Genomic DNA, 21,989 nt, shown 5'->3' with positions numbered 1-21,989 from the left:
CATATCTCTGGATTTCCATCTTCTCTCAAATAAAATGCAAAGCTATTTCCTCAATCTCCTGACTACTGTCTATAATTCACCAGCAAAGTAAAAACTCGGGTTCTGTCACAGCTTCCAATGATGCAGTATCCAGTTTGCAATGAATCTGGTTTTAATGAGTCTATGGCATTGCAATGTTTTAAAAAATGGAGCAAATCAGAACTGTTTCCATTAAAAATTGATTTTTTAAGACCCTGCTATTTTAAAAATTATATTTATTGTATATTCTTCCACTTTACATTTATTCTGGTTTTCAGTAGAGGGAGGCAGTACCAGAAAACAGAAATTTCCCAAATTCAAACATAATCTCCTTTAAAAATGCTGAATTTTCAATATCTTTCTGCAAAAAAATACCAACTCAGAATGAAGACCAGAAAATGTCTCCCAGTATAAAATCTCCTTAGCTTATCAAGAAGAAATCACCTACCCTGAGGAAGGCATCCAAGGAGCCATTCTCCATGTACTCAGTTATGATCATTACCGGTTTACCTAGAGTTTGCAGAAAGAAAAACACAATTCCTTGATGAACACCGATGTTAATGGGATAAAAATGGGTTGTACATGATTTTACTGCCAAGACACCTGGCTTACACAATCTAATTTAATTTGAAAAGCACCAAGCTTATGCCTCAGCTGTGGGGAGCAAGAGAAGAAATATTATAGGACAGAAACATTCAAAGGGCCCCATCTGGAAGGTTAACCCTTTGGCTGGCTCATTGACAAGGTCTTTAACTAAAGTGGCTCCTGTTCTCTAAGGATTTTATGAATTGATAATTGAGAGCTAAGAAACAAAGATCTGTTCAAACCTGACAAATATCTTTAGTGTAATTAAACTGCTTGCAGACTAGAAAGCCTTCCTCTTTCAAAATGGAATTTGTGAATACTTTGGTCTCTGCCTCTTTCAAAAGATCAACGCTTTAGGCGAGTTATAAGCTGTCAGCAGCTACAAGGTATTCCAAGACAACTGGGTTCAAGAATGAAAAATACAGGCTGTTCCTCTCAACTTTATGTCCTGATTTTATATTCAGTGTCTCTTGTTATTTATAAATGAGCCAAAGCCATTTGCCTCATGAAGTCAACCACAGGATAAATGATTCAATGCATTGTGTCACACATGCATAGCATTTCAGCAGCACTCAGCTTTCCATGCTGTAATACAGAAAGCCAAGCCTGGCAATCTGAAGAAAAATATAATATAATGTTACTGACACGGGGATGCTTTCTGGGCACTCTCCTGTGTAAAACAACAGTAAATACATAAATAATGCTTTATGTTGCCTTTAAGAGCTTTCCAAAGTCATACAACACTGAAACTGAAAACATTTAGGTACACATAAGTAACACTAATTATTTCATGGGGTTATATCAAGCTGGATATTCAGCACCTAGAGAGATATTTGCAGAAAAAGGTCCAATGTCGTCTCCGTTCTAAAAGTAAGCACTGGGAACTGTAGATAAGTGACTTTATCAGAGGTCAAATAGCAGAACTCTGGTCCCAAGATGAGCACTGTCAAGCCCACCTGAACCCAAGGGAGCACCTGATGATGAGCGCCCGGATGGGATGGCTACCCTTCCTCCCAGTTATGCTTTAGCTACAGAAACTATAGAATTTCTTCCTAAATAAAAGACAAGCGTCCCAGAGAAACTCTGCTTTTGTACTTCCTGGAGCAGCTCTGAATAACAGAACATTATGGGAAAAGAAGGGTTCAGTGGACATGTCACCTAGACTGCAGATTGCTCAATTCTGTCTTAGCATCAGAGGTATCAAAACTACTCAACTTTTCTTTGTGTTTGTCACCAGCAAGTACCTGCTCCAGAACAACCAAATGTGAAAATTACCCTACCATGAAATGTTGCAGCATTGAAAGTTCTCCTAATCATTTCTGCCTCAGTGTGTTTTTCACCAAGATGCTTTTCTCTTAATTTGTCAGGGATTTCTGCTTTTGAAGTAATGTGGTTTTGTTTTCTTTTTATTACTATTAGAAAACAATATTTTATACTGACTGACTGTACTGTAAATTTTACATAATTTTACTTAGGCCAACATCTATGTGCAATACATCACTTATTTCACTCATTGTTACTTATTTCACCTTTTCAGTCACAACTTATTCTTCGCAGGCTTTTCACTATTCCTGGTTCTCCTTCCCTTCCCAACTGATATCAAAACTGTTACTGGTTTGGTTCCATGCAAACTGGTATGCCTGTGAAATGCCAGTCTGGCAACTGAAACCCTTCTGATTTGCATGAGCCCAGCAGAGAAGTGATGGTATTGCATAAACTAGACTGCTCTGGATGAAGGGCTTGTAACCTTGAATGAGTATATTCACCATTAAGGAAAGGGATGTGATAAAACATCGCTCTCCCTTTAACTCACATCTGGGGGCCTTCTTTGGCAGAAAGAAAAACTCCAACCAAATCTGCATATATCCTCATTTATCCTTTGCAACTGTGACCGGAACCCTTCCACTGAACAAATACAGCTAAATGAGTTTTAATTAACCTCCCTCAATCAAAAGATACTATGTCAACATAGAAAGGAAGAAAGGGAGACTCTTTCAGTGCATTAACATGTAATTTCATTACTCAGGAACTTCTTTAGCAGGGGAGGGGGATAGAGAGAGAAGTTACCATCAGTGAGTCAATTATTAAAGTACTTGACTAGCAGCCAATAATGTATTCATGAGTTTTTGCTGCTTCTCCCAGCTCCCATCTACACAACTGTTTATCTCACACTTTAATTTTCAGTTTATTAAATACATTCATTTATCACAGCATTCAGAAAACCTATGGAGAAATTGAGATAAATGTCTTCTTAAGTAGCCCTGTTTACCAAACACACCAGCTCTGAGGTAACCAAGATGACTTGCTGCAGAAGCATCACTTACTGCAAGCCAGGCAATGAAATGTTCTCGGTCAGGCTCCCACCTTCTTGGTGAAAATTTCAAATAATTTTAATTCAGTGTCAACTGCATTATGCAGATGCATATAGTCATTTATAACTGCTAGAGCTGTAATAGCTCAGGGGGTTCCTGCCTCAATGGGATTTCAACACAAATATTCCCCTATTGCCTTTCTTTTACAAGGGTGCTAGAAAAATTACAGTCTACAGCAAAGAGGGTGGCCTGACCACAACTACAGCCCCTTTATTACAACAGCAACAAAAAGAAAGACTCAGACCTTAAAAATTCCAACAGACTATTATCTTTTCATTTCAGTTTGGAGGGAAGCCCTCAGTAAATGATGGTCAAAAGAACAAGGGTAAGTTTTCTAAAAATGCATGTGACAGAGCAAGTGTTCAGCTCCCACTGACATTCAAGAGGGGCAGGGTTTTTCAGTGGTATTGATGGCTTTGACAACCCTCTATGGGAGATACTTTACACTAGTATTTTACTTTTTAACTTTGCATCCATATCTAATTTCAATTCATCACACTATTAATACCTTCCATTCATGTTTATCATGCATACCATTAGCTGCAGAATGTAAGCTTCACAAATTCCACCCTTTAACAGCAGCTCACAAGATGACTGCTTTCTTTGCTACCCTGAGCATGAGCCTTTACATTCAAATGGTCTTTTAAGATTTCCCATCAGTGCCAGGCTTTGCCAACATCGTACGCAGGGCAGTTGGGGTAGGGACAATAACTACACTATCAGAGTGACACTTTATCAAGTCAGACCCAAGCACGTCTGTCTCACAGGTGTATTTTCAGTTCTAGCCTACCAAGAGCATACAGCAAGCACTGTCATTCTCTTTCTAAGGTAGGGTTCATGGCACAGCGCATGTTAACAGACTTAAAAACCCCCAATCAAACAAACAAAAGGATCGGCTAGGTAAATTCTGCAGAGTGGAATTATCACACCTGTAACTCAGAGAAAACAAATAATCAAGTTTCACACTAAAACAGCCTACTTAATTTCAAAGGCTTGCTCCTTACATCTGTTCTTTGTACCTTAAACATATGACTCTGTGTTTGTGTTTTGGTATTTTTCCCCTGACCAATTTAAATTCTTTGCTCACCATCTGCTTTTGCCTATCCTGTAACAATCAGCTCAGCCTAGTGAAGATGTGAGAGATGCCTGCTTGGCATAGGAAAAAGAAAAAAAAAAGGCAACCCCTGCAGTATTAATTCCCCCTACAAAATCACATACAAGCTTCCTACGGATAGAATATCAGTTGAAGCCATAAACCCATTTATAGCTGACAACAAGATTAATGACTTGTCCTGCACTGATTTCCTCCTATTAGCTATCAGTGGACCTGTTCCATCTGTCATTTCCCAGGAAAGAGGGTGAAAAGAAAAAAAATAACCAGCACACATCATCGCAGACTTAATTTCTCAGTGACTTCCAAATTGGCCTTGTCATGAAAATTACCTACTTACATTTAGTAACTACACCTTCCAAGTGGATGATATTGGGGTGGTCAAATTGTCCCATGATACTGGCTTCACTCAGGAAGTCTCTCCTCTGTTTATCAGTGTAACCAGCTTTTAGAGTCTTGATAGCAACACAGATCTCTCTTTTTCCTGGTACTTTGAGACGTCCACTGCATACTTCACCAAATTCTCCTTAAGGAAAAAGGCACAAGAATCCATGGTCATGAACATGAAACACACATTTATGTGTTGTCAAACTGTTATGTCAGTACATTTGGGGGAACTGTCATACAAAAATCACAGGATCCCAAGTTTTCTACAAGCAAATTTAAATGCGTATTTACAGAAAAAAAAAAAAAAGGCAAAACTTCTGGCACTTACCCACACCAATAACTTTTTCAATCTTTATACAGGAGGCATCAATTTCTTTGGCAAATTCCCTCACAGCTTGGTTTGGATCCTCATATGTAAAAGGATCCACATATGTTCTAACACCTGCAAGGCAGAAATGTTTTATCTGAAGTCACTGATCTACATGCTGCTAAACACAGAACATATGAGACTGAAGTCTTAATGATGTACAACAGCAAAGAGAGTGCACAATAAAAATGTACTGTAAGCCAGGAATGACTGATGAAGGAAGGACTTAATGTATTTTTCCTCCAGTGTGATTTTTTTTTAAATGTAAACACTTAATTCCTTACATCAATATTTAATATTTAATACTGATGTAAGGGATCAGGCTTTTGCCAATAAATGAGGTTCACAAATCACTGCCATCCCTAACAGGCCAGCAGCCTGCCTACGGACCTATGAGCCTGAACCACATCCCATTTCCTTTCTGGAAGCCAAGAAATTCTGAATTTGGGTCCTAGGTTTGATACCTGGATGACTGAGATGGAAATAATAGTAGGATTCAGTCCTGAAAAAAAGGCAGCAATGTTCACATTCCCTTTCCTGCAAGACTTCCTCTAACTCATCCAAAACTGCTTTAGCATAGTATTGTGGGAAAAAATCTGGCTTAGGTATCACTAGCCCGGAACGGATGTTTTTCAGTGGCAGGAAACAACAGAAAAATTTGATGAACCTTTGTCCTGTCTGCCCACTCAAAACTTTTTACCCCAATACTCCTATTTTTCCCTGTTACTAAAATATGCATTTTTGAAGAAGGATGTTTGTAAGATAAGCAAACAGAAACATGTTATCCCAAGAGGAATATCATCCCTTATTTCACAAGCATCAGAACATGAGACATGTTTTACAAACCAAATCAAAAAACCCAAGCACCACTGTCTTTTACCTTGGTTCAAATGTTTCTCCTCATCTGCCTCTTGCTTAGCCTTACTGTACTTACTGCGCCTGTCGGAACAAAACAGAGCATTACAGTTCCAAGTACCTCACTTCGAGGCAAGTTCAGTCTTCTTGACCTGCTGAGACTCGAGCTATTTGCACCTGCCACGACCTGCGCTCAGCAGCTCACCTACAACAGCCCATGACACTTACCAGAGGGTAGGAGACTCCTCAAACTGCTCTAAGTGTTATTGGCATCAACAATGCATTAAGAGAAACACAAATCTATTTTGCATCTTGGCATTTAAAGAAAGAAAAGAAAGCCCTTGTTTTGGTTACCTTTTCTTCAAATGTGTATTTGCAATTGTGTGCGAAAAAGGGCCAAACTGCTTTTTAGCCCTATCATGTATGGATTTAAATGCTACAACAAAGGTGTTTTGGTAGATTGATTTTCAAAAGCAATTAGGCAAATACCAATATGAGCATACTTACTTAACTACATATCTAAAACTGGAAACAAGTCTATTAATGCAGAAATCAGGATGGCAGCAAAAAAAAAGAAAAAACCCTGACCACCAAAAAAAGCAGATCCCAAGGATTTTATTTATCCTCTTAATCACTGTATAAGTGAATGAGGGGAAAAGAACTCCTCATGGCAGGGCTGTTCTACTAATCCTCTAGTATAGTATGTTAATTCTACAAATCACTATTTCCACACCTACACACGATATTGTAACCAGTTATGTATTTAATTAATTCAGCTTTAAACTTCAATGGATAAGTGGTATTAAGAAATGTTAACAGAAGAAGTTAGTCTGTTAGGGAAGATATTGAAGAGTCAGCTCAGCCAAATGTGTACCGGGATTTAAAGCTCCCCAGCATCTACTGGTATATAGATGTAGAGCTTTGATGTGGGCTTTTACCCATCATTCACTGGAAGTTCAGAACCAGACATAAGAACAGACGTTGCCCAAGAGAAGAACTTATTGTTGCTTACTCCTCAGTTTGCCTGTTCCTATGGAAGTCCAAGTCTCCCAGCATGTGAGACCCAAGCTAGCTAATTGCAAAAGTCTGGACTAGAGTGAACAAGAGGGAAGGCAGAAGGAGAAACCAAGCCTGGAGCACAGGAGGCAAGACTGCACTGCCTGAAACGTACAACCTGCTGCCTGGAGTAGGGCAGCAGATGACCAGGCCTGCCAGGGACACCGGGGTGAGACTGGGTTAGAAGTCTGAAAATGGTAAATGGGTAGAGGAAGAAAATGGGAGTGGGTGAGAGAAAGACCTATCAGCAGATATGAGTTGAAAGGGGTCAAAACCTCAGGGATAACAGGAGGAAAACACATGACTGAGAGCCTCACTTGCAGCAAATCTTCCTGAGTCTCATTATTCCTCTCCTGTCAGCAAAATCTTTGTGCCTATTAGCAAAAACCATCTCATTTCCCACCCTGTGCCTGGCCTTCCACAAATGGCAGCTTCTCATCGCTGCCAGCTGAAAGGCCATTTCCCAGCCTTGCTCTTCACAATCTTTCCGTGTTGGGTGTTAAACATACTATGCCAATAATAAAAACTATAAATTAACCATGAAAGAGAAGGGGAGAAAAAATTAAAACCTGTTTGACATGTGAAGGTTACCTGATCTCTGAACCAAGCCTCAGAGCTCCCAACAACATCAACGGCACTTGCATTCAGACATAAAGAGCAGGTATACATCCAACTATAAACGGCTGGGAGTTTTTTTTCTTGATGAAAGTCAATTAAATGAAAATGGCTCCAAATCACAAGAAAAGCATTATTAAAAACCACATTGGATCCAAACATCAATTTAAACCATTTATTTGCCTGAGGACTTACAGCACTGGTATAACAGTGCTGAGGTAAATAAAAGGACTATGCTCTGCTCCCAGTTACTGAACTGAGTAAGAGGGAAGAGGCAGCACATATCTCACCCAGTGCCATATGGGACCAAGGCAGCTAAGGGGATTGCAGAGATTGTTTCAAGTATTATACAACTTCTCTTGGAGAAAAGCAGAAAACAGAAAACAAAACAAAAATTATCTGCATTTTAAGCAGGATTCCTTCATATTAATTTTATTAATGTTCAGGCACAGATGGGGAGCATGAAACACCAACAGTCTTTGCATGAAGGCGTTTCAGGTATGGAAAAATACTTTTTATCTTATTTTTGAATGTGCAATCACCCTAACAACAAATAAAAAAGAACCTTCCCCCACTAAAACCCAAAGACATGCAAAAAGCAAAGGGAAACAAAGGGATTACTGTTCAAGCAATATAATTGTAGCTTATTAAGCTTAAATAATGCCTTCCAAACTACCTACCTACTTCCACTTCTCCCTGTGTCACCTGTTGACCTCTCCTGCTTGGCTGGGGGCAGGAGGCTCCTGAGTGCCATTGTCCCGAGAGCAGCACAGGAGCCCCACACCACAGGACACGCAGGGTTTGAGCTGCCTCTCGGGGCAACTCACCTGAGCGGCAGAAGGGAGCCTTTGTCGCAGGCTCGAACCCATAATTACAGGGATTTTGGTGGTGGTGATTAAATAGACGGCATTCAGGAAAAGAACAGAGAAGCTTTCAGAAACCATGGGGGCCAGAGGCACAGGCAAATTTACAGGTGGGGGCTGGTGATGAAGAGGAGGCTGAAACGGAGGGTGTTACCAGGCACTGAAGCGAATCAGTATGGACCTGGCACCACAGCCCTGCTCTCCCATTCTCCCCAAACAAAAGAGGGGTTGGAATGCTGCAGTGCTCACGCAGCAAACTGGTGGAGCACTAGATCCAACACCATCAGCAAAGGTGAGCAAATGTGTGCAGCTGTAGATGAAGCAGCAGACAAATCAGTCTATCAACTGGAAGAATTTCTAACAGAAACGTTTAGATGGCCAAGGATTCTGTAGGGCCATCTTACTCTACCCCAAGCCCTTTTAGAAAGTGGGTCTGTTTTACACTTTCCCAAATACTTTAAAACTCTATTTGAGATACTGCAATTTCACTCAGTGGTTCCTGCAGGGTTTAGAAACACTTATGCTACCTCCTGCACTCTGCTCTAAGGATATGCTCATCTGAACCTCAGTAAATTTAAACCAACATTTAGGCAGATTAGTTCTCATGTTAACAGAAACACTGTGATTGCAGGACAGAACCAAACTGCTAGAGGTGCCTGAAGGCAAAGTCCTTTGACAAATTCCATTGTAAAGATGAATTTTTGGATTTGAGCAATTACTTGAAAAATTTAATATTAAATTAGTAGTAATAACCGGGGGCTCAAAAGCGAGTGACTGCAGCATATGCCCAGTTCCCACATTTGGCTCACAGATGCAGAAGGGCCATGTCTGCAGGCCAAAGCACAGGTTTGATTGTACAAATATAACTTTTAGGTCATGGCCAGATTACAAAACCTCCTCATGGGGACTCTATAGACAGAAATGCTTTTTCTTATCTAAAGTCATTTTGGAGCAAAGCACAATTATTTTGCTATTAGCTTCTGCTGGGGTAAAAACATCAAGAAATCCCCAAAGCCCACACCTCTAAGTTACATTGGTAAAGCGGTTAACATCATTAAGAGTAATAGTGAATATTAAAGCAGGTTATGTTTATTGAGAGCTACTTCCAGCTATTGGAGAGCTGTGTATGGAGGAAGGTTATAAATTAGCAAGGCACCATGCATTAGTATGCACAGAGCAGTTCCACTGTCCTAATATTCTATTCATCTTGCTATGTCTTTCCCATTCCATGGCCCCTCTGAGACCTACCAATGCCGAGCTATGGGACATCTCTGAACCCATGGCCACCTGGATACTTTTATCTCCATTCCCATCAGTGGTTGGTCCAGCCTTTGGTCCCTACTGCCCACCTGCTCTTTATCTTATCTTTGTCCAAGTTGAACTCTTGTGGGCAGAGATAACTGAATGGACAGTCTGAGCGGTGAAAAGACCTGGCTGAGCATACACCTGCATCAGTGAGTCTTTCAGCTACCTGGCTCCAGGCAGCCCTTCCTTTGACAGCTTTATGGCTGATACTAAAGAGAATCAATATGAGGGCAAAGGGTTGACATTTCATTTTCTAAAAAGTGATCCATTGAGGGCTAATCACCAAGCTGTGTTTATCAGCCTTGGGAAGTGACATTTTTTTATAGGGGGAGGAGTGAAAGGAATCATCTCAAAGCAGCTCGACAGGCTCAATTCTCCAAGGTGGCGGCTCATAATTAGAAATCCAATGTATCCTGCTATCAATCCTGCCTTAAATAATAACGTGATCAATAAAAGCAGAGAGGAGATTAAGTCATCAAGCTCAGTGATGCTATTTTCTGTTAGCAATAGCTTTTAATAAACCTGTCTCTCCGCATTACATTTTCATGTGTTCTGCTCTTCTTTCTTCTTGCCAGCACAGAGGCTCCAAGTTTAACACCCACAGAAAGCTATAACAATGCATGCCTACTTTCCAGATATTACAATCATAGTGACTTAACTGCCCTTTAAAACAATTTAGAGAACAAATCAAGAGGAATTTGTGGACATTTATGACTGATACCATTAAACTGATCAACAGAGACTGACAAAATGCGCAACTCTCAGATACCAAGCTTCAGATGCAGTAATGATACAATCAGTTTTGGCACTTTTACAGTGAAGCAAAATCATGCCGATCATTTTAAACGAAACTAAACACAAAGGTAAAGACAGAAACACTCACATTATGTTTCTGATACACTATCCTAGCATTCACAGGATCGTTCCTGATGCTTAGGTTGAATTTGGGAGAAAAACTACTTCACAGAAGATTACAGTCCTGCTCTGATGAAATAATCATCAATCCAGTCTGCTGTGTTACTGCATATGATGCTGAATGACTGTAGCTTATGTTTTACAGTCATACCCACTCACATTGGAAGGACTAACCCAAAAGACCAATGCAGACTCATACAGACTAACACCAAACCCACAAGAATTGCCATCTGATGGCTTAGTTCACAACAGTGCAATTGTTTATTCCTTATCAAGAGTCAGTCCAAGAAAACCTACTGTACCCATACCCATTAAACTTCAAATTACATTAACCACAAATCTCTAACCAGCTTGCTACTCAATGACAGTTTTTGGAACCAGCTCTGCATTTGAAGGGCAAATAGAGCTGGAACTATTGCCATTACATCACATGCTGCTGGTACTAATGTTGAGAAGATCAAAGCTACATGGGAGAAGGCTTGTAATGCAAATGTACTGTTTATGATGCTAATCAAAGAATTTAGCTTTGTTTGGAGGAGACAAAAAGCTCCCTCATGAAAGAAAGAGAGGGCTAGAGAAGCTTAAGTTCTTACCTCCTGCTGATGACAAAGGCTGCAATGAGAATGACCACAAGAACAACACTGCCAGCCACTGAAACAAGAAGCACTGTGGGATTGGTACCATCGCCAATGATGGGGGAAGGAACTGGAAACAGAAAAGGGAGCATTAGTGTCAGACACTCTCAAAAAATCAACCTAGGTAGTGCTCAATGAGGCTTTCTGTCTTGTGAAGGCAGTTTAGAGTAGCACTCAAATCTACTTTCAGACCTTTATTATACAGACATTTGACACAATTTTCCAACAGGGCTTTAATGAGCTGAAGACATGATGTTTGATAATGACTTGGGGAACTTCAGTTCACTAAGAAAAAGCATTCCCTCTCCTTCTCCCCTTCGGTGTTGCTCAGAGGGTATAATGGCTATGGTTTTTGCCTTTCTAAATGCTTTCTGCTTTTCTTTCCTCCTTTTTTCTCTCAGTGGGACTAGATGATCACTCCCCAGCTGACACAAAGTGAATAAGTTATTTTAAAATGTCCACCGTCTTCCCCTTGGATTGATTATATTCAGCTTTTAACATTCTGAAGGATGTTGCCACTAACTGGCATGACCTTAAATTGATTTAGGCAGACGTATATGTCCAAAATAAAATAGGCTTGGTCACATTGCCTTCCTGCCACCAAAACACAAACATTTTGAGGGCTAAATTTACATGTTTCCTTGAGCAAAGTGAAATGCTAGACTGACAACATAATTTGAACAGTCTGTCTTTATATGACTGCCTAAGGAAAAGTTCAACCATTTGACTTGATGTAGAACACCTAACTGATCTATGTCAATAACTTGCAAAAGGGAGTAAAAGGGTTCTATTCTTCTACAAATTAGATATTCCAAAAACATGTGCAAATGTGTGTGTCTCTTTATGCCAGTGAAGTATTTTCATCGCTAGAGTCTAGAATACAACATACCTAATACATGTCCTGGGTCAGATTCATGGCATCACTAACAGTCATGTGGCCATGTAAGAACATTTTCCCATAACAGACACTACAGTCTGAGCAACCAACTGGGAACTCCAAACACACAGCTTAGTCAGACATGCACTCTTTGCTCAAGGAAAATCAAAAGAAATCAGTGGGCATGTCATTACCTGTGTTAGTTGTGAACTCAAATGGTCCACTGAAGTCTCCGTATCCTGCTGCCGTCCTGGCCCGCACATGAAATACATATGAAGTCAGAGGGTTCAAGCCTTTGATGTCGGTATTCCTGGAGGCTGTCTTCACAATGCGATAGCTGCGCTCATTTTGGTCCTAACAACAAAATAACACTGTGGTGATCAAGTAAAAATGCCTCACTGCAATGTGAATTGTGGAACCTCACTTCCTTGCCAAAACTGTCATGATGAAAGAAGGTGAGCAACAATGATGGAATTCTCAAAATACATCCCAAAGGCTTCTGCTCTTGGCCTTGCTCAACACCCCTAGCACTGAGTGCTGCAAGGAGCTCTGAGCAAGCCAAATAAGGATGATGAGACAGTAGGTATGATGCTCATATATCACTGATTATTTAAGAAATCACACACTGAAATCCTTTGGAAAATAGCCAAATGTTCAAACAGGATCCTCTTGATGAACAAGCAACATTTTACTCACTCTTGCTGGCACTTTCTTTTATTTCCTACTAGCTAGAAGCCATATAAAAAATAAAAATATTTTGAGAAAGAAAAGACTTATAAAATGTCTTCCAGAAGTCCAATCTTAAAAACTGTCCTATTTTTGGCTGGAAAAATCCATCAGAAAATATAATAATCTAGCTTCCCTGAAAATCAGATGAATTTTTCTGTATGTATGAGTAAGCAAATGAGTGATTATTAAAAAAATGCAGAAATATGCATATGCATGTGAGAAAGAGCACACACAAACAAGAGCAGGTAATTGTAATTATTCATTTTTACAAAGAACCTTTGAAGAAATAGCTCTTTTCATAGTTCCATACTTGAGATGTTATTTGCAGGAATAACATCTCTCTCTAACTTGGAAAGTATGAAGAATGTAATTTTCTTTCCTTATTCTTTATTAAAAGCCATCCAGCCCACACTATCACTCTAAGTGGAAGCTATCAGCAAACAGATATTATTATTATTATTACTGTGTTATATATTTCATTGTTATACCTCTATGAACTACTGTCTCACTTCTGAACAACATTATTGATTCCCATTATAAATATGCTTGCTACAAAACCTCAGTTCCTAGGTAGGAAAAAATAAACTTGTTCCATACAGCTGGAACAGCCTATGATTCTTACTCTTTCAAGCAACCATTCAAGTGCATGAAACCTTTAATTGGATTTTATCAAACTGAAATTTGGTTTCAAATGATGGACTACTATCTGGAAAAAAACCACAATGAAACGAAGTTTAGAGCTCCCCCCAAACACCAAAAACCCCTCCTTGCTTGTCCATTTTTGACCATTACCTTTTCATAGTATTTGACTTCGTACTCCAGGATGACTCCATTTGGCCTGTCAGGTTCCAGCCAAGCCAAGGCAACACTGTGACGTGTTATCTCTTTAGCCTGGATCAAAGCAATTGGTGATGGAGCTGCCAGAATAAATAAAAAATAAATAAATGAATTAAAAAAAAAGCAATAATTTAAATGAGGAAAACTTACTTTTAATCATAGCTTTCACAACATGAGCACTTTCAGAAACTGCTTTTCTTGGGGGGGGGGGAATTAGAAGCATTAAGTATTTTTCCTGTTTTCTCTAACACCATCACATTTAGTAATCTCTAATTAAAGTTTGTTCTTGGATTCTGGGCAATACTATCCAGGTGGGTTTTGAAGTAATAATACAGTTGTCTAAACACTGCAACATTCATGATGCCCAGGTACAAACCTCCATAACAGGCTAAGCTACTAAAAGATTCTGCCTTATTTTTGCCCTTTGTTAGGCACAGTGCATAAACTTGTACTTTTGTTGTGGTCCACAGTCATTCTCTTCTTCCACCTCCTAAGATTAACTGATGTTACTTCATTAGCTGTTTGCTTTACAGGAACTCTGAAGTTCCTGAGGGACTAATCTGGTTTTCTCTAAAGCTGAGAAAATACTGCCACTGAATTAAGTAAGATGAGAATAAAGCTGAATACACATGAATTTGGACCCTCCCATGAAAACCAGGAAACTTGTATTTCAAGAGTCTGAGCCAATTTGCGCTTCCTAAACTTGTCCTGCTTACTTGTCCTGCTTACACCCCTGTCTGTGAGCGGTCCCTGGAGAATGGGGAAGCTCTGTGCCCAAGGGCTAGATTCTGGCTTTGATAGCTCCTTCCCAGCCAGAAGATATCAGAGATTGGTCCATTGTGTACCAAACTGGCTTCATCTGGCCCTGTACCCTGTGGTGCTATATTGATACTATGAATAGGAAAAACTGGAATACACTGCCAAGGGTAAGGGCTGTGCAATTTTGGGAGAAAACCTAGCAACAAGCTAAACTCAAAGATCTTTTAAACTGTATCTATGTGCAGTAATAAGGGCTGCAATGAAGAAGATAATGGAAGACATCTCATTGTGCATCCTACAGTTTCAATAGAGCCTCTGCTAATGCTGAAGTTCAGGTTTTTGACTGACTGGAGGACAATGCATACTCCCTTTGACTGTGATAGCAGCAGATTCATGGCTGTGCTGGGGGAATGGGTTTTCTGAAGATTTATGAACCCGGCTGCCCCTTTCTTGCTGTTGTGTTGCTGTGTGGTCACATCTCTAGCCAGCTGTTATCAAGCTCTTTTGATGCTGACAATAGCTGGTGTAAATGGTGGAGTCTCCAGGGATAAAAAGGGACATTCATGAAATTTTTAATCTTATCTAACAAAGCTGTCCTGTATAACTAGAGATTAGAGGTCTTCCTAAATTGAATATATTTCTTCTTTTGTCCCCTGAAGCTGTAGCCATGTTGCTCTTTTCCCCCTCCTTTCCCTTTCTTGTTGTTTCTTTTTCTACCCTTAAGTTTGGGATGACGATCCATGAAAATGTTAGAAAGTAAAAAGTATCCTTGAAACATATATCCTTGAAAACTATCAAGAAAGACAAATAAATAAAAGTCACAATAAATGAAAGGAAAATTGAATGTTGAAAGCCTCAAACCTACTTGACCATATCAGACAGTTCTGATGGAAGTGAAAATAACCAGTATATGCTGTACAGTCACAAAAGGGTGTCTCCTCTTGATGTGAAACCATCAGGGAGCTGCTTCCTGATTTACTATTTGACAGTTTGGCATCTCTGTTAGAAATGCCTCCAGAACCTTTATCTCTTTTTTCCTTGTTTGTCTCTCACATACAAAGGCAAATACTGGATGACAGGGGAGACTATAAACAGCCAACAGGGAGGATCCAGGTGTGCTCCATCAAGTTATATCTGTGGCATGACTGAGAACCTGCTTAATAACCTCACAGTTCCTCAAAGCAAGATCAGACTTTTTTTTTTTTGCACTCTGCAGTAAGAATATTGCTCAGTAAATAAATTAGAAAACACATTTGTTACCCTAAAACACACACACACACAACATTTCTGATAAACCAACCAGAGAAATCTGCTTAGTTAATTGGTGCCTCATAAAGGGCAGACAAGCAACTCTTTTTACTAAGAATCTGTCACATGCTGGTCTGACCTCAGGAATTGTAGATAGAAAGTTCACTTTTTTTCCTTTTTTTTAACCTCCTTGGTTTTCTGTTTCATTTCTGGAATCTGGTGAGTACTTCAATATTGGGCTGATACATGCTGTATGAAAATGGATTTCTTCTGTGTTGCAAAATGGCTATTTGCAGCAGAAAAATATACATTAACTACTGCTTCTTGTGAAAGATGCTTAGCTTTATATAATTTAACAAGTGCTTTCTCATGTCTCTCAAAAATACATAGCTGATCTGATGCACTACACCACACTGGAATAAACAACCTGCTCCAGGCCTCCAGGACAAGAGGCAAAAAGCATCTGTACATCCATTCCTTTGATATGACGGATCAAAGAGGATTTGTACATCTATTCCTTTGTTACTCCTTATGATTACAATTGTAAGAATTGTCCTATTTTTTCCTGCCTGTCCTTTACATGCAAATTCATCCTACTTAACTTTTAATCCCTTCTTCTGTCCTATATTCTATAGAGAAGCAATTTGTTTCTGAGGTTTTCTGTTTTGATTGTACATCTTGTCTCCCCATATGCTATACAGAAATCCTAAGAGTGTTGAAGTCCAACTACAGGATTCAAATCACCATGATTGCAAGAGGCTGTCCAGGAAGAATTTGACATCTCTGCAGCACAGACCTATAACAGTCTACGCAACAGGATGGTGATCTGCAGCCCTCTGGATCTTGAGGAACTGAGCTCAGTAACCATGGGGAGTACTACGGTTATCCTACTGCATGTATAAAATCCTCCATTACCAATTCTCTCAGTTCTGTAAATAGCCCTATGAATCAGGTTTATTTATTTCCTTGTTTTCCAGGATCCATCAGCTGACCTGAGAGAGCTTCTAGTAAAACAACAGGTCTGGGTCTCTTGGACATATACTAACCAAAGGGCCTAAGAGTCCTGTCAGCATTGTTGAGGACAAATAGTGCATCACCACTGCCAGCTCATCATGGCAATACAGGCAGCAGTCACAGCCCTCACAGGGTGAGCTTCTGCAAAATATTTACATTCTTTGCTCTTCTCTCCTTTGCCTTTAAAACTGCCTCTTAGGGATGATGTGAAGATAAACATGTAACAGGTTGTAAAATGATGCTTTGATCATAAGCAGAATAAAAGGCAGAATCTTCTCTTATATGTGCGTGGGCTGTTCATGATATACACACATTCCTACCAAAAACATACTGAGGACAGCTTGACTGAAAAGAATAATGTACATGATTAAGATGTTTGCAATAAGATCACATAACTTTTTTGGATGAGAGTGGGTGATCACTTTTTCTTTCATTTTTTTTGTAATGTCCTCCTCCCTTCTTGCTGATATTTAGAGGGAACAGTAAGGAAAAACTTGCTTCTCAGTGATCACTGCTTACAACAGCAACTTTTTCTGCCACAGGTGCACAGACTGTATATACCAAATACCAATTCCACCAGAACAGCCAATTTCACAGGGAAGAATGACAAGGTATTTTCGTGTCTAAAACAGGGTCCCCTTAAACAAAAGCACCAAGTGTAACTTTCCTTAGTTCAAAGCTCAGCAGTTCCTTTCCCTTAAAAACCCCACTCCCTACTGATGTGAATGTTGCAATTTTCTTTTATCTACTTCCTCAATAACCTGCCATTAAACACCTACTAGTAGTTTTATTACTGCTGTTCTAAGCATGCGGCCTACAGAGAGGGAAAGAGCACAGATGTACTACAAAAACTTCACCCAAATGCCATAAAGCCATATCCCAAGGCTAGTAAGTGCTGAATTGTAACAGTTTTGAGGTACTTTAAAGGATTGCAGAAGCAGAGTGTCAGTTTTTCATTACTGGTTCAAATTAGGGGGGGAGAGGAAAAAAAACAGGAAATAAATAGATGCAATAAAGTCTCTGGCATGTAGGCATCCATGAGTGAAAACAGCCCTTTATAAAACTACAACACATGAGTACTCACATATCAAAGATACACAATGCCCAGTGTTTTATTGAAGATGCCTTCTTAACCACAGCAGGGTTTACTTTCCACTCCCCATGATTTGAATTTAAATGGCTTATGTTTACTCAAGGGGTCTTTCACTGACGGAAAAATATACCCACAGTTTGTACATTGTCTCAGCTAAATTCAAATAACATATTTAAATTTAATTACTTGAAGCTTAGGGGTTTTCATGCTTTTCTTTTTTTCCTTCAATTGCACACAACACCACTTATTGTTCTTAGCAATGGCTATGTGCTTTGTCAAGCATCAAAATTAAATGCTTGAAAGCACTAATGATGTTACTGTGATTAAGCATTTTTACCTTCCAGTGTAGATACTAAATGCCTGGTCCGTTATTAATTACTAAAACAAAAATAATAAATTTCTGAGAATCTAGCACCAAAGAAAAGTCCTCTTTGAAATCAAAACAAGAAAATTAAAATTCTTCTCCCAGTTGGGACAAAACACATTTAAGGGAACCTGGCACATTTCAGGTTTTCTCTTTGAATATTTACCTTATTATTGTGGGCTTTTACATGGGATTTTTTAAATGATATTCTTAAATAATCTCACAGTAGGAAAATGATATAAAACATAGAGAATCAAACATTTTTAATCATTTCTAAAGGCAACATTCTTTAGGTCAGATTTGGATAATTTTATTCATGTAAGACAACTTGCTCTACTAGTTGCTGCACTGACTTCAAATCAAGCAAAGGGAGAAGTATCCAGCCCTATAAGAGTTACAAGTACCAGAATAAATTAAAATGAAAGCAATTGTACTTTTTCTTAAGATGTTGATTCTGCTTCCTGTTGGTTCCTTGGGCCCTTTACCCACACCTCTGTTCCAGGCAGAAATGTTCCCATTTCTGAGTAACACCGCACCTGTGCTCCAACAACTCTTGGCAAAGGCCTTGCAAACAAAGTAGAGTGCATTTTAGCATGACCAAATTTCCAAACACATGCATATCACACAAAGAAACAATGTATGTACATAAGAATAAGCACATGAAAGGTTTTTGCACAAGTGAACCTATGTGCACACACAGATTAGATGTCTGTGCATGTGTGAAGAACTGAGCTAGAGTGTAGCATTCTAGTTCTTCACTGCCAGTACAACTATGCCTTTTTCTAGGGACCAGCAAGAGTCTGCAGGCTGGATATGCACTTCTAAAAACTAACCATATGCTCTTCCTTCTCTTCCTTTCCCTTCCCTTCCCCTTCCCTTCCCTTTTTCTCTCTGTGCAAGTGGAGCAAACATTTGTACTAGTGATGATTGGGCCCGCTTAGGACTTGGACAAGAATCTAGAGGCCCTGATTGCTCAACTGAGCCACTGGAAGCCTCCCAAGACATTCCCAAGTCCTCTGTCTTACCACAGTCTGCCTCTCCCTCCCCCAGGAATGACGACTGGCAAGAAACTCCTCCCAGCCTGGAAACAGAGACATGCCAAGATTCAGGCCAGCACTTTCAAGCTCTAGTGTTTAAAGAAAAGACTTTAAATCTACACCACTGGAGTAAAGCGCCCAAGGTTATCCACCCACACTTGGAAATCTTGCCTAACATAATGCGAAGCAATGTGACAGCTGAAGTTGGCCTCCTTCTCTCAATCCCTTCAATCAATCATAATACTTATAAACTAAAACTTTCCCTCCTTTGTTACTAGAAATTACAGTGCTCAGGAAAAGTACCACAGTGCTCTCGCAGGACACCTTCATCCCAAAATGACAGGCACAAGTGATCTTCCCTTTCCTTCCAGGCTCCACAACCCTGTCACTGCTAAAATGATCTGAGAAAAACAAGGGACAAACCTAGGGAGTAGCTCACATCAGTTATATTTGTAATGATGTGTGCATAAAGGACTAGAAAATGAGATTTTAAAGACTGTTAACATAGCATTATTACCTTTCAAACATTTCCTCTATTTTAAAGTTTTCATTTCTTGCCTCTCCCAGAAGAACCTGTGCCACAAATCTTGCCAAACCACAAAAGCTGGCTCTGACTTGCACCAAATCAAAAGACTGAAGAAAAACCCAGGCTGTTAGCAGCAACAAATAGTAGTAGTAGACAATTATTAGTGTTGTAGTTTTACCACTCAGTTTCAGTTGTTGGCAGCATCATAGAGACAGAATGGTTTGGGCTGGAAGGAACCTTAAAGACCATCTAGTTCTAACCTCTCTCTCAAAGCCCCATCCAATGGAGCCTTGAACACAGCCAGGGACAGGGCAGCCACAGCTTCTCTGGGAAACCTGTTCCAGTGTCTCACCACACTCATAGTAAAGAGCTTCTTCCTCATATCTAACCTTAACCTACCCTCTTTCAGCTTAATGTCATTGTTCCTCATCCTATCCCTAGATGGCCTTGTAAAAAGTCCCCCTCTAGATTTCTTCTAGGCCCCTTTAATTACTGAAGGCTGCTGTAAGGTCTTCCTGTAGTCTTCTTCAGGCTCAACAAGCCCAGCTGTCTCAACCTGTCTCCATAGGAGGGGTGCTCCAGACCTCTGATCATCTTTGTGGCCCTCCTCTGGACTTGGTCCAACAGCTACACGTCCTTCTTATGTTGGGGGCCCCTGACTTGGACAGAGTACTCCAGATAGAGTGCCACAAGAGCAGAGTAGAGGGGCAGGATCACCTCCTTTGGCCTGCTGGTCACGCTCCTTTTGATGCAGCCCAGAACATGGTTGGTTTTCTTGGCTGCGAGCTAACACTGCCAGGTCATGTTGAGTTTCTCATTAACCAACACCCCCAAGTCCTTCTTCTAAGGGCTGCTCTCAATCCAGTCCTCACCCAGCCTGTAGTTGTGCCTGGGATTGTCCCAGCCCAAATGCAGTACCTTTCACTTGGCCTTGTTAAAACTTCAAGAAGTTTGCACTGTCCCACCTCTAAAGAGTGTCAAGGTCCCTCTGGATGGCATTTCTTCCCTCCAGTGTGCTGAGGCATCACACAGCTTAGTGTCATCAGCAAACTTGCTCAGGATGCACTCATTCCCACTGTCTATGTCACTGACAAAGATGCTGAACAGCATGGGTCCCAGTACCAACCCCTGAGGAAGGCTACCTCCGCATTGATCTCCACTTGAACATCAAGCTGCTGATCGTAACAATTTGAGTGTGACCACCTAATCAACACCTTATCCACCAAGTGGTCCATCTGTCAAATCCATTCCGCTCCAGTTTAGAGACAAGGATACCATCTGGGATAATGTCAATTGCCTTGCAGAACTCCAGGTAGATGACATCAGTCACTCTTCCCTTATCTACCAATGCCATAGTCACATCGTAGAAGGCCACCAAATTTGCCAGGCACAATTTGCCCTTAGTGAAGCCATGTTGGCTGTCAACAATCACCTACTTCTGATGTGCCTTAGCACAGTTTCCAGGATGACCTGCTCCATGCTGTGTGGTTCTGTTGATACGCTAGAGGGAAGGAATGCCATTCAGAGGGACCTTGACACACTTGTGAGGTGGGCTGATGTCAACCTCATGAAGTTTAACCATGCCAAGTGCAAGGTCCTACACCTGGGTCAGAGCAATCCCAGGCACAGCTACAGGTTGGGCAAAAAGGAAATTCATGGTAGTCCTGCAGAGAAGGACTTGGGAGTGTTAGTCAATGAGAAAATGAACATGAGCCAGCAGTGTGCACTCACAGCCCAGAAAGCCAACCGTATTCTGGGCTACATCAAAAGGAGCGTGACCAGCAGGTTGAAGGAGGTGATCCTGCCCCTCTACTCTGCTCTCGTGAGACCTCACTTGGAGTACTGTGTGCAGTTCTGGTGTCCTCAACATAGAAAGTACATGGTACTGTTAGAACAAGTCCAGAGGAGGGCCAAGAGGATGATCAGGGGACTGGAGCACCTCCCATATGAAGACAGGCTGAGAAAGTTGGGGCTGTTCAGCCTGGAGAAGAGAAGGCTGCCTGGAGACCTCCTAGCAGCCTTCCAGTATCTGAAAGGGGCCTACAGGGATGCTGGGGAGGGACTATTCATTAGGGACTGTAGTGATAGGACAAGGGGTAATGGGTTGAAACTTAAACAGCAGAGGTTTACACTGGATATAAGGAAGAAATTCTTTCCTGTTAGGGTGGTGAGGTACTCGAATGGGTTGCCCAGGGAGGTAGTGAATGCTCCGTCCCTGGCAGTATTCAAGGCCAGGTTGGATGAAGCCTTGGGTGATATGGTTTATTGTGAGGTGTCCCTGCCCATGGGAGGGGGGTTGGAACTAGATGATCTTGAGGTCCTTTCCAATCCTAACTATTCTATGATTCCATGATTCTATGATCATGCCAGGCAAGAAGGTGAGACTGACTGGCATGCAATAGCTGCTTAATATGTACAAAG

At 40.6% G+C, this 21,989-nt stretch overlaps 1 protein-coding gene across 1 annotated transcript in view; it reads right to left on the bottom strand.

Moving 5' to 3' along the window:
* Positions 1 to 21,989, bottom strand: part of EPHA4 (EPH receptor A4) — a 109,469-nt gene that overhangs the window by 14,204 nt on the left and 73,276 nt on the right. Inside the window, exons 6-12 of the mRNA XM_034064380.1 lie at positions 13,483 to 13,607; positions 12,156 to 12,315; positions 11,043 to 11,154; positions 5,721 to 5,779; positions 4,802 to 4,915; positions 4,427 to 4,612; positions 467 to 528 (exon numbers count right to left, since the gene is read on the bottom strand). Of these exons, the coding sequence (XP_033920271.1) occupies positions 467 to 528; positions 4,427 to 4,612; positions 4,802 to 4,915; positions 5,721 to 5,779; positions 11,043 to 11,154; positions 12,156 to 12,315; positions 13,483 to 13,607 (818 nt within the window). The remainder of the gene's footprint in view (positions 1 to 466; positions 529 to 4,426; positions 4,613 to 4,801; positions 4,916 to 5,720; positions 5,780 to 11,042; positions 11,155 to 12,155; positions 12,316 to 13,482; positions 13,608 to 21,989) is intronic.

Source organism: Melopsittacus undulatus, chromosome 6 (assembly GCF_012275295.1).
Source record: "Melopsittacus undulatus isolate bMelUnd1 chromosome 6, bMelUnd1.mat.Z, whole genome shotgun sequence".
Lineage (NCBI taxonomy): Eukaryota > Metazoa > Chordata > Aves > Psittaciformes > Psittaculidae > Melopsittacus > Melopsittacus undulatus.
This window is presented reverse-complemented; position numbering and strand designations above follow the sequence as displayed.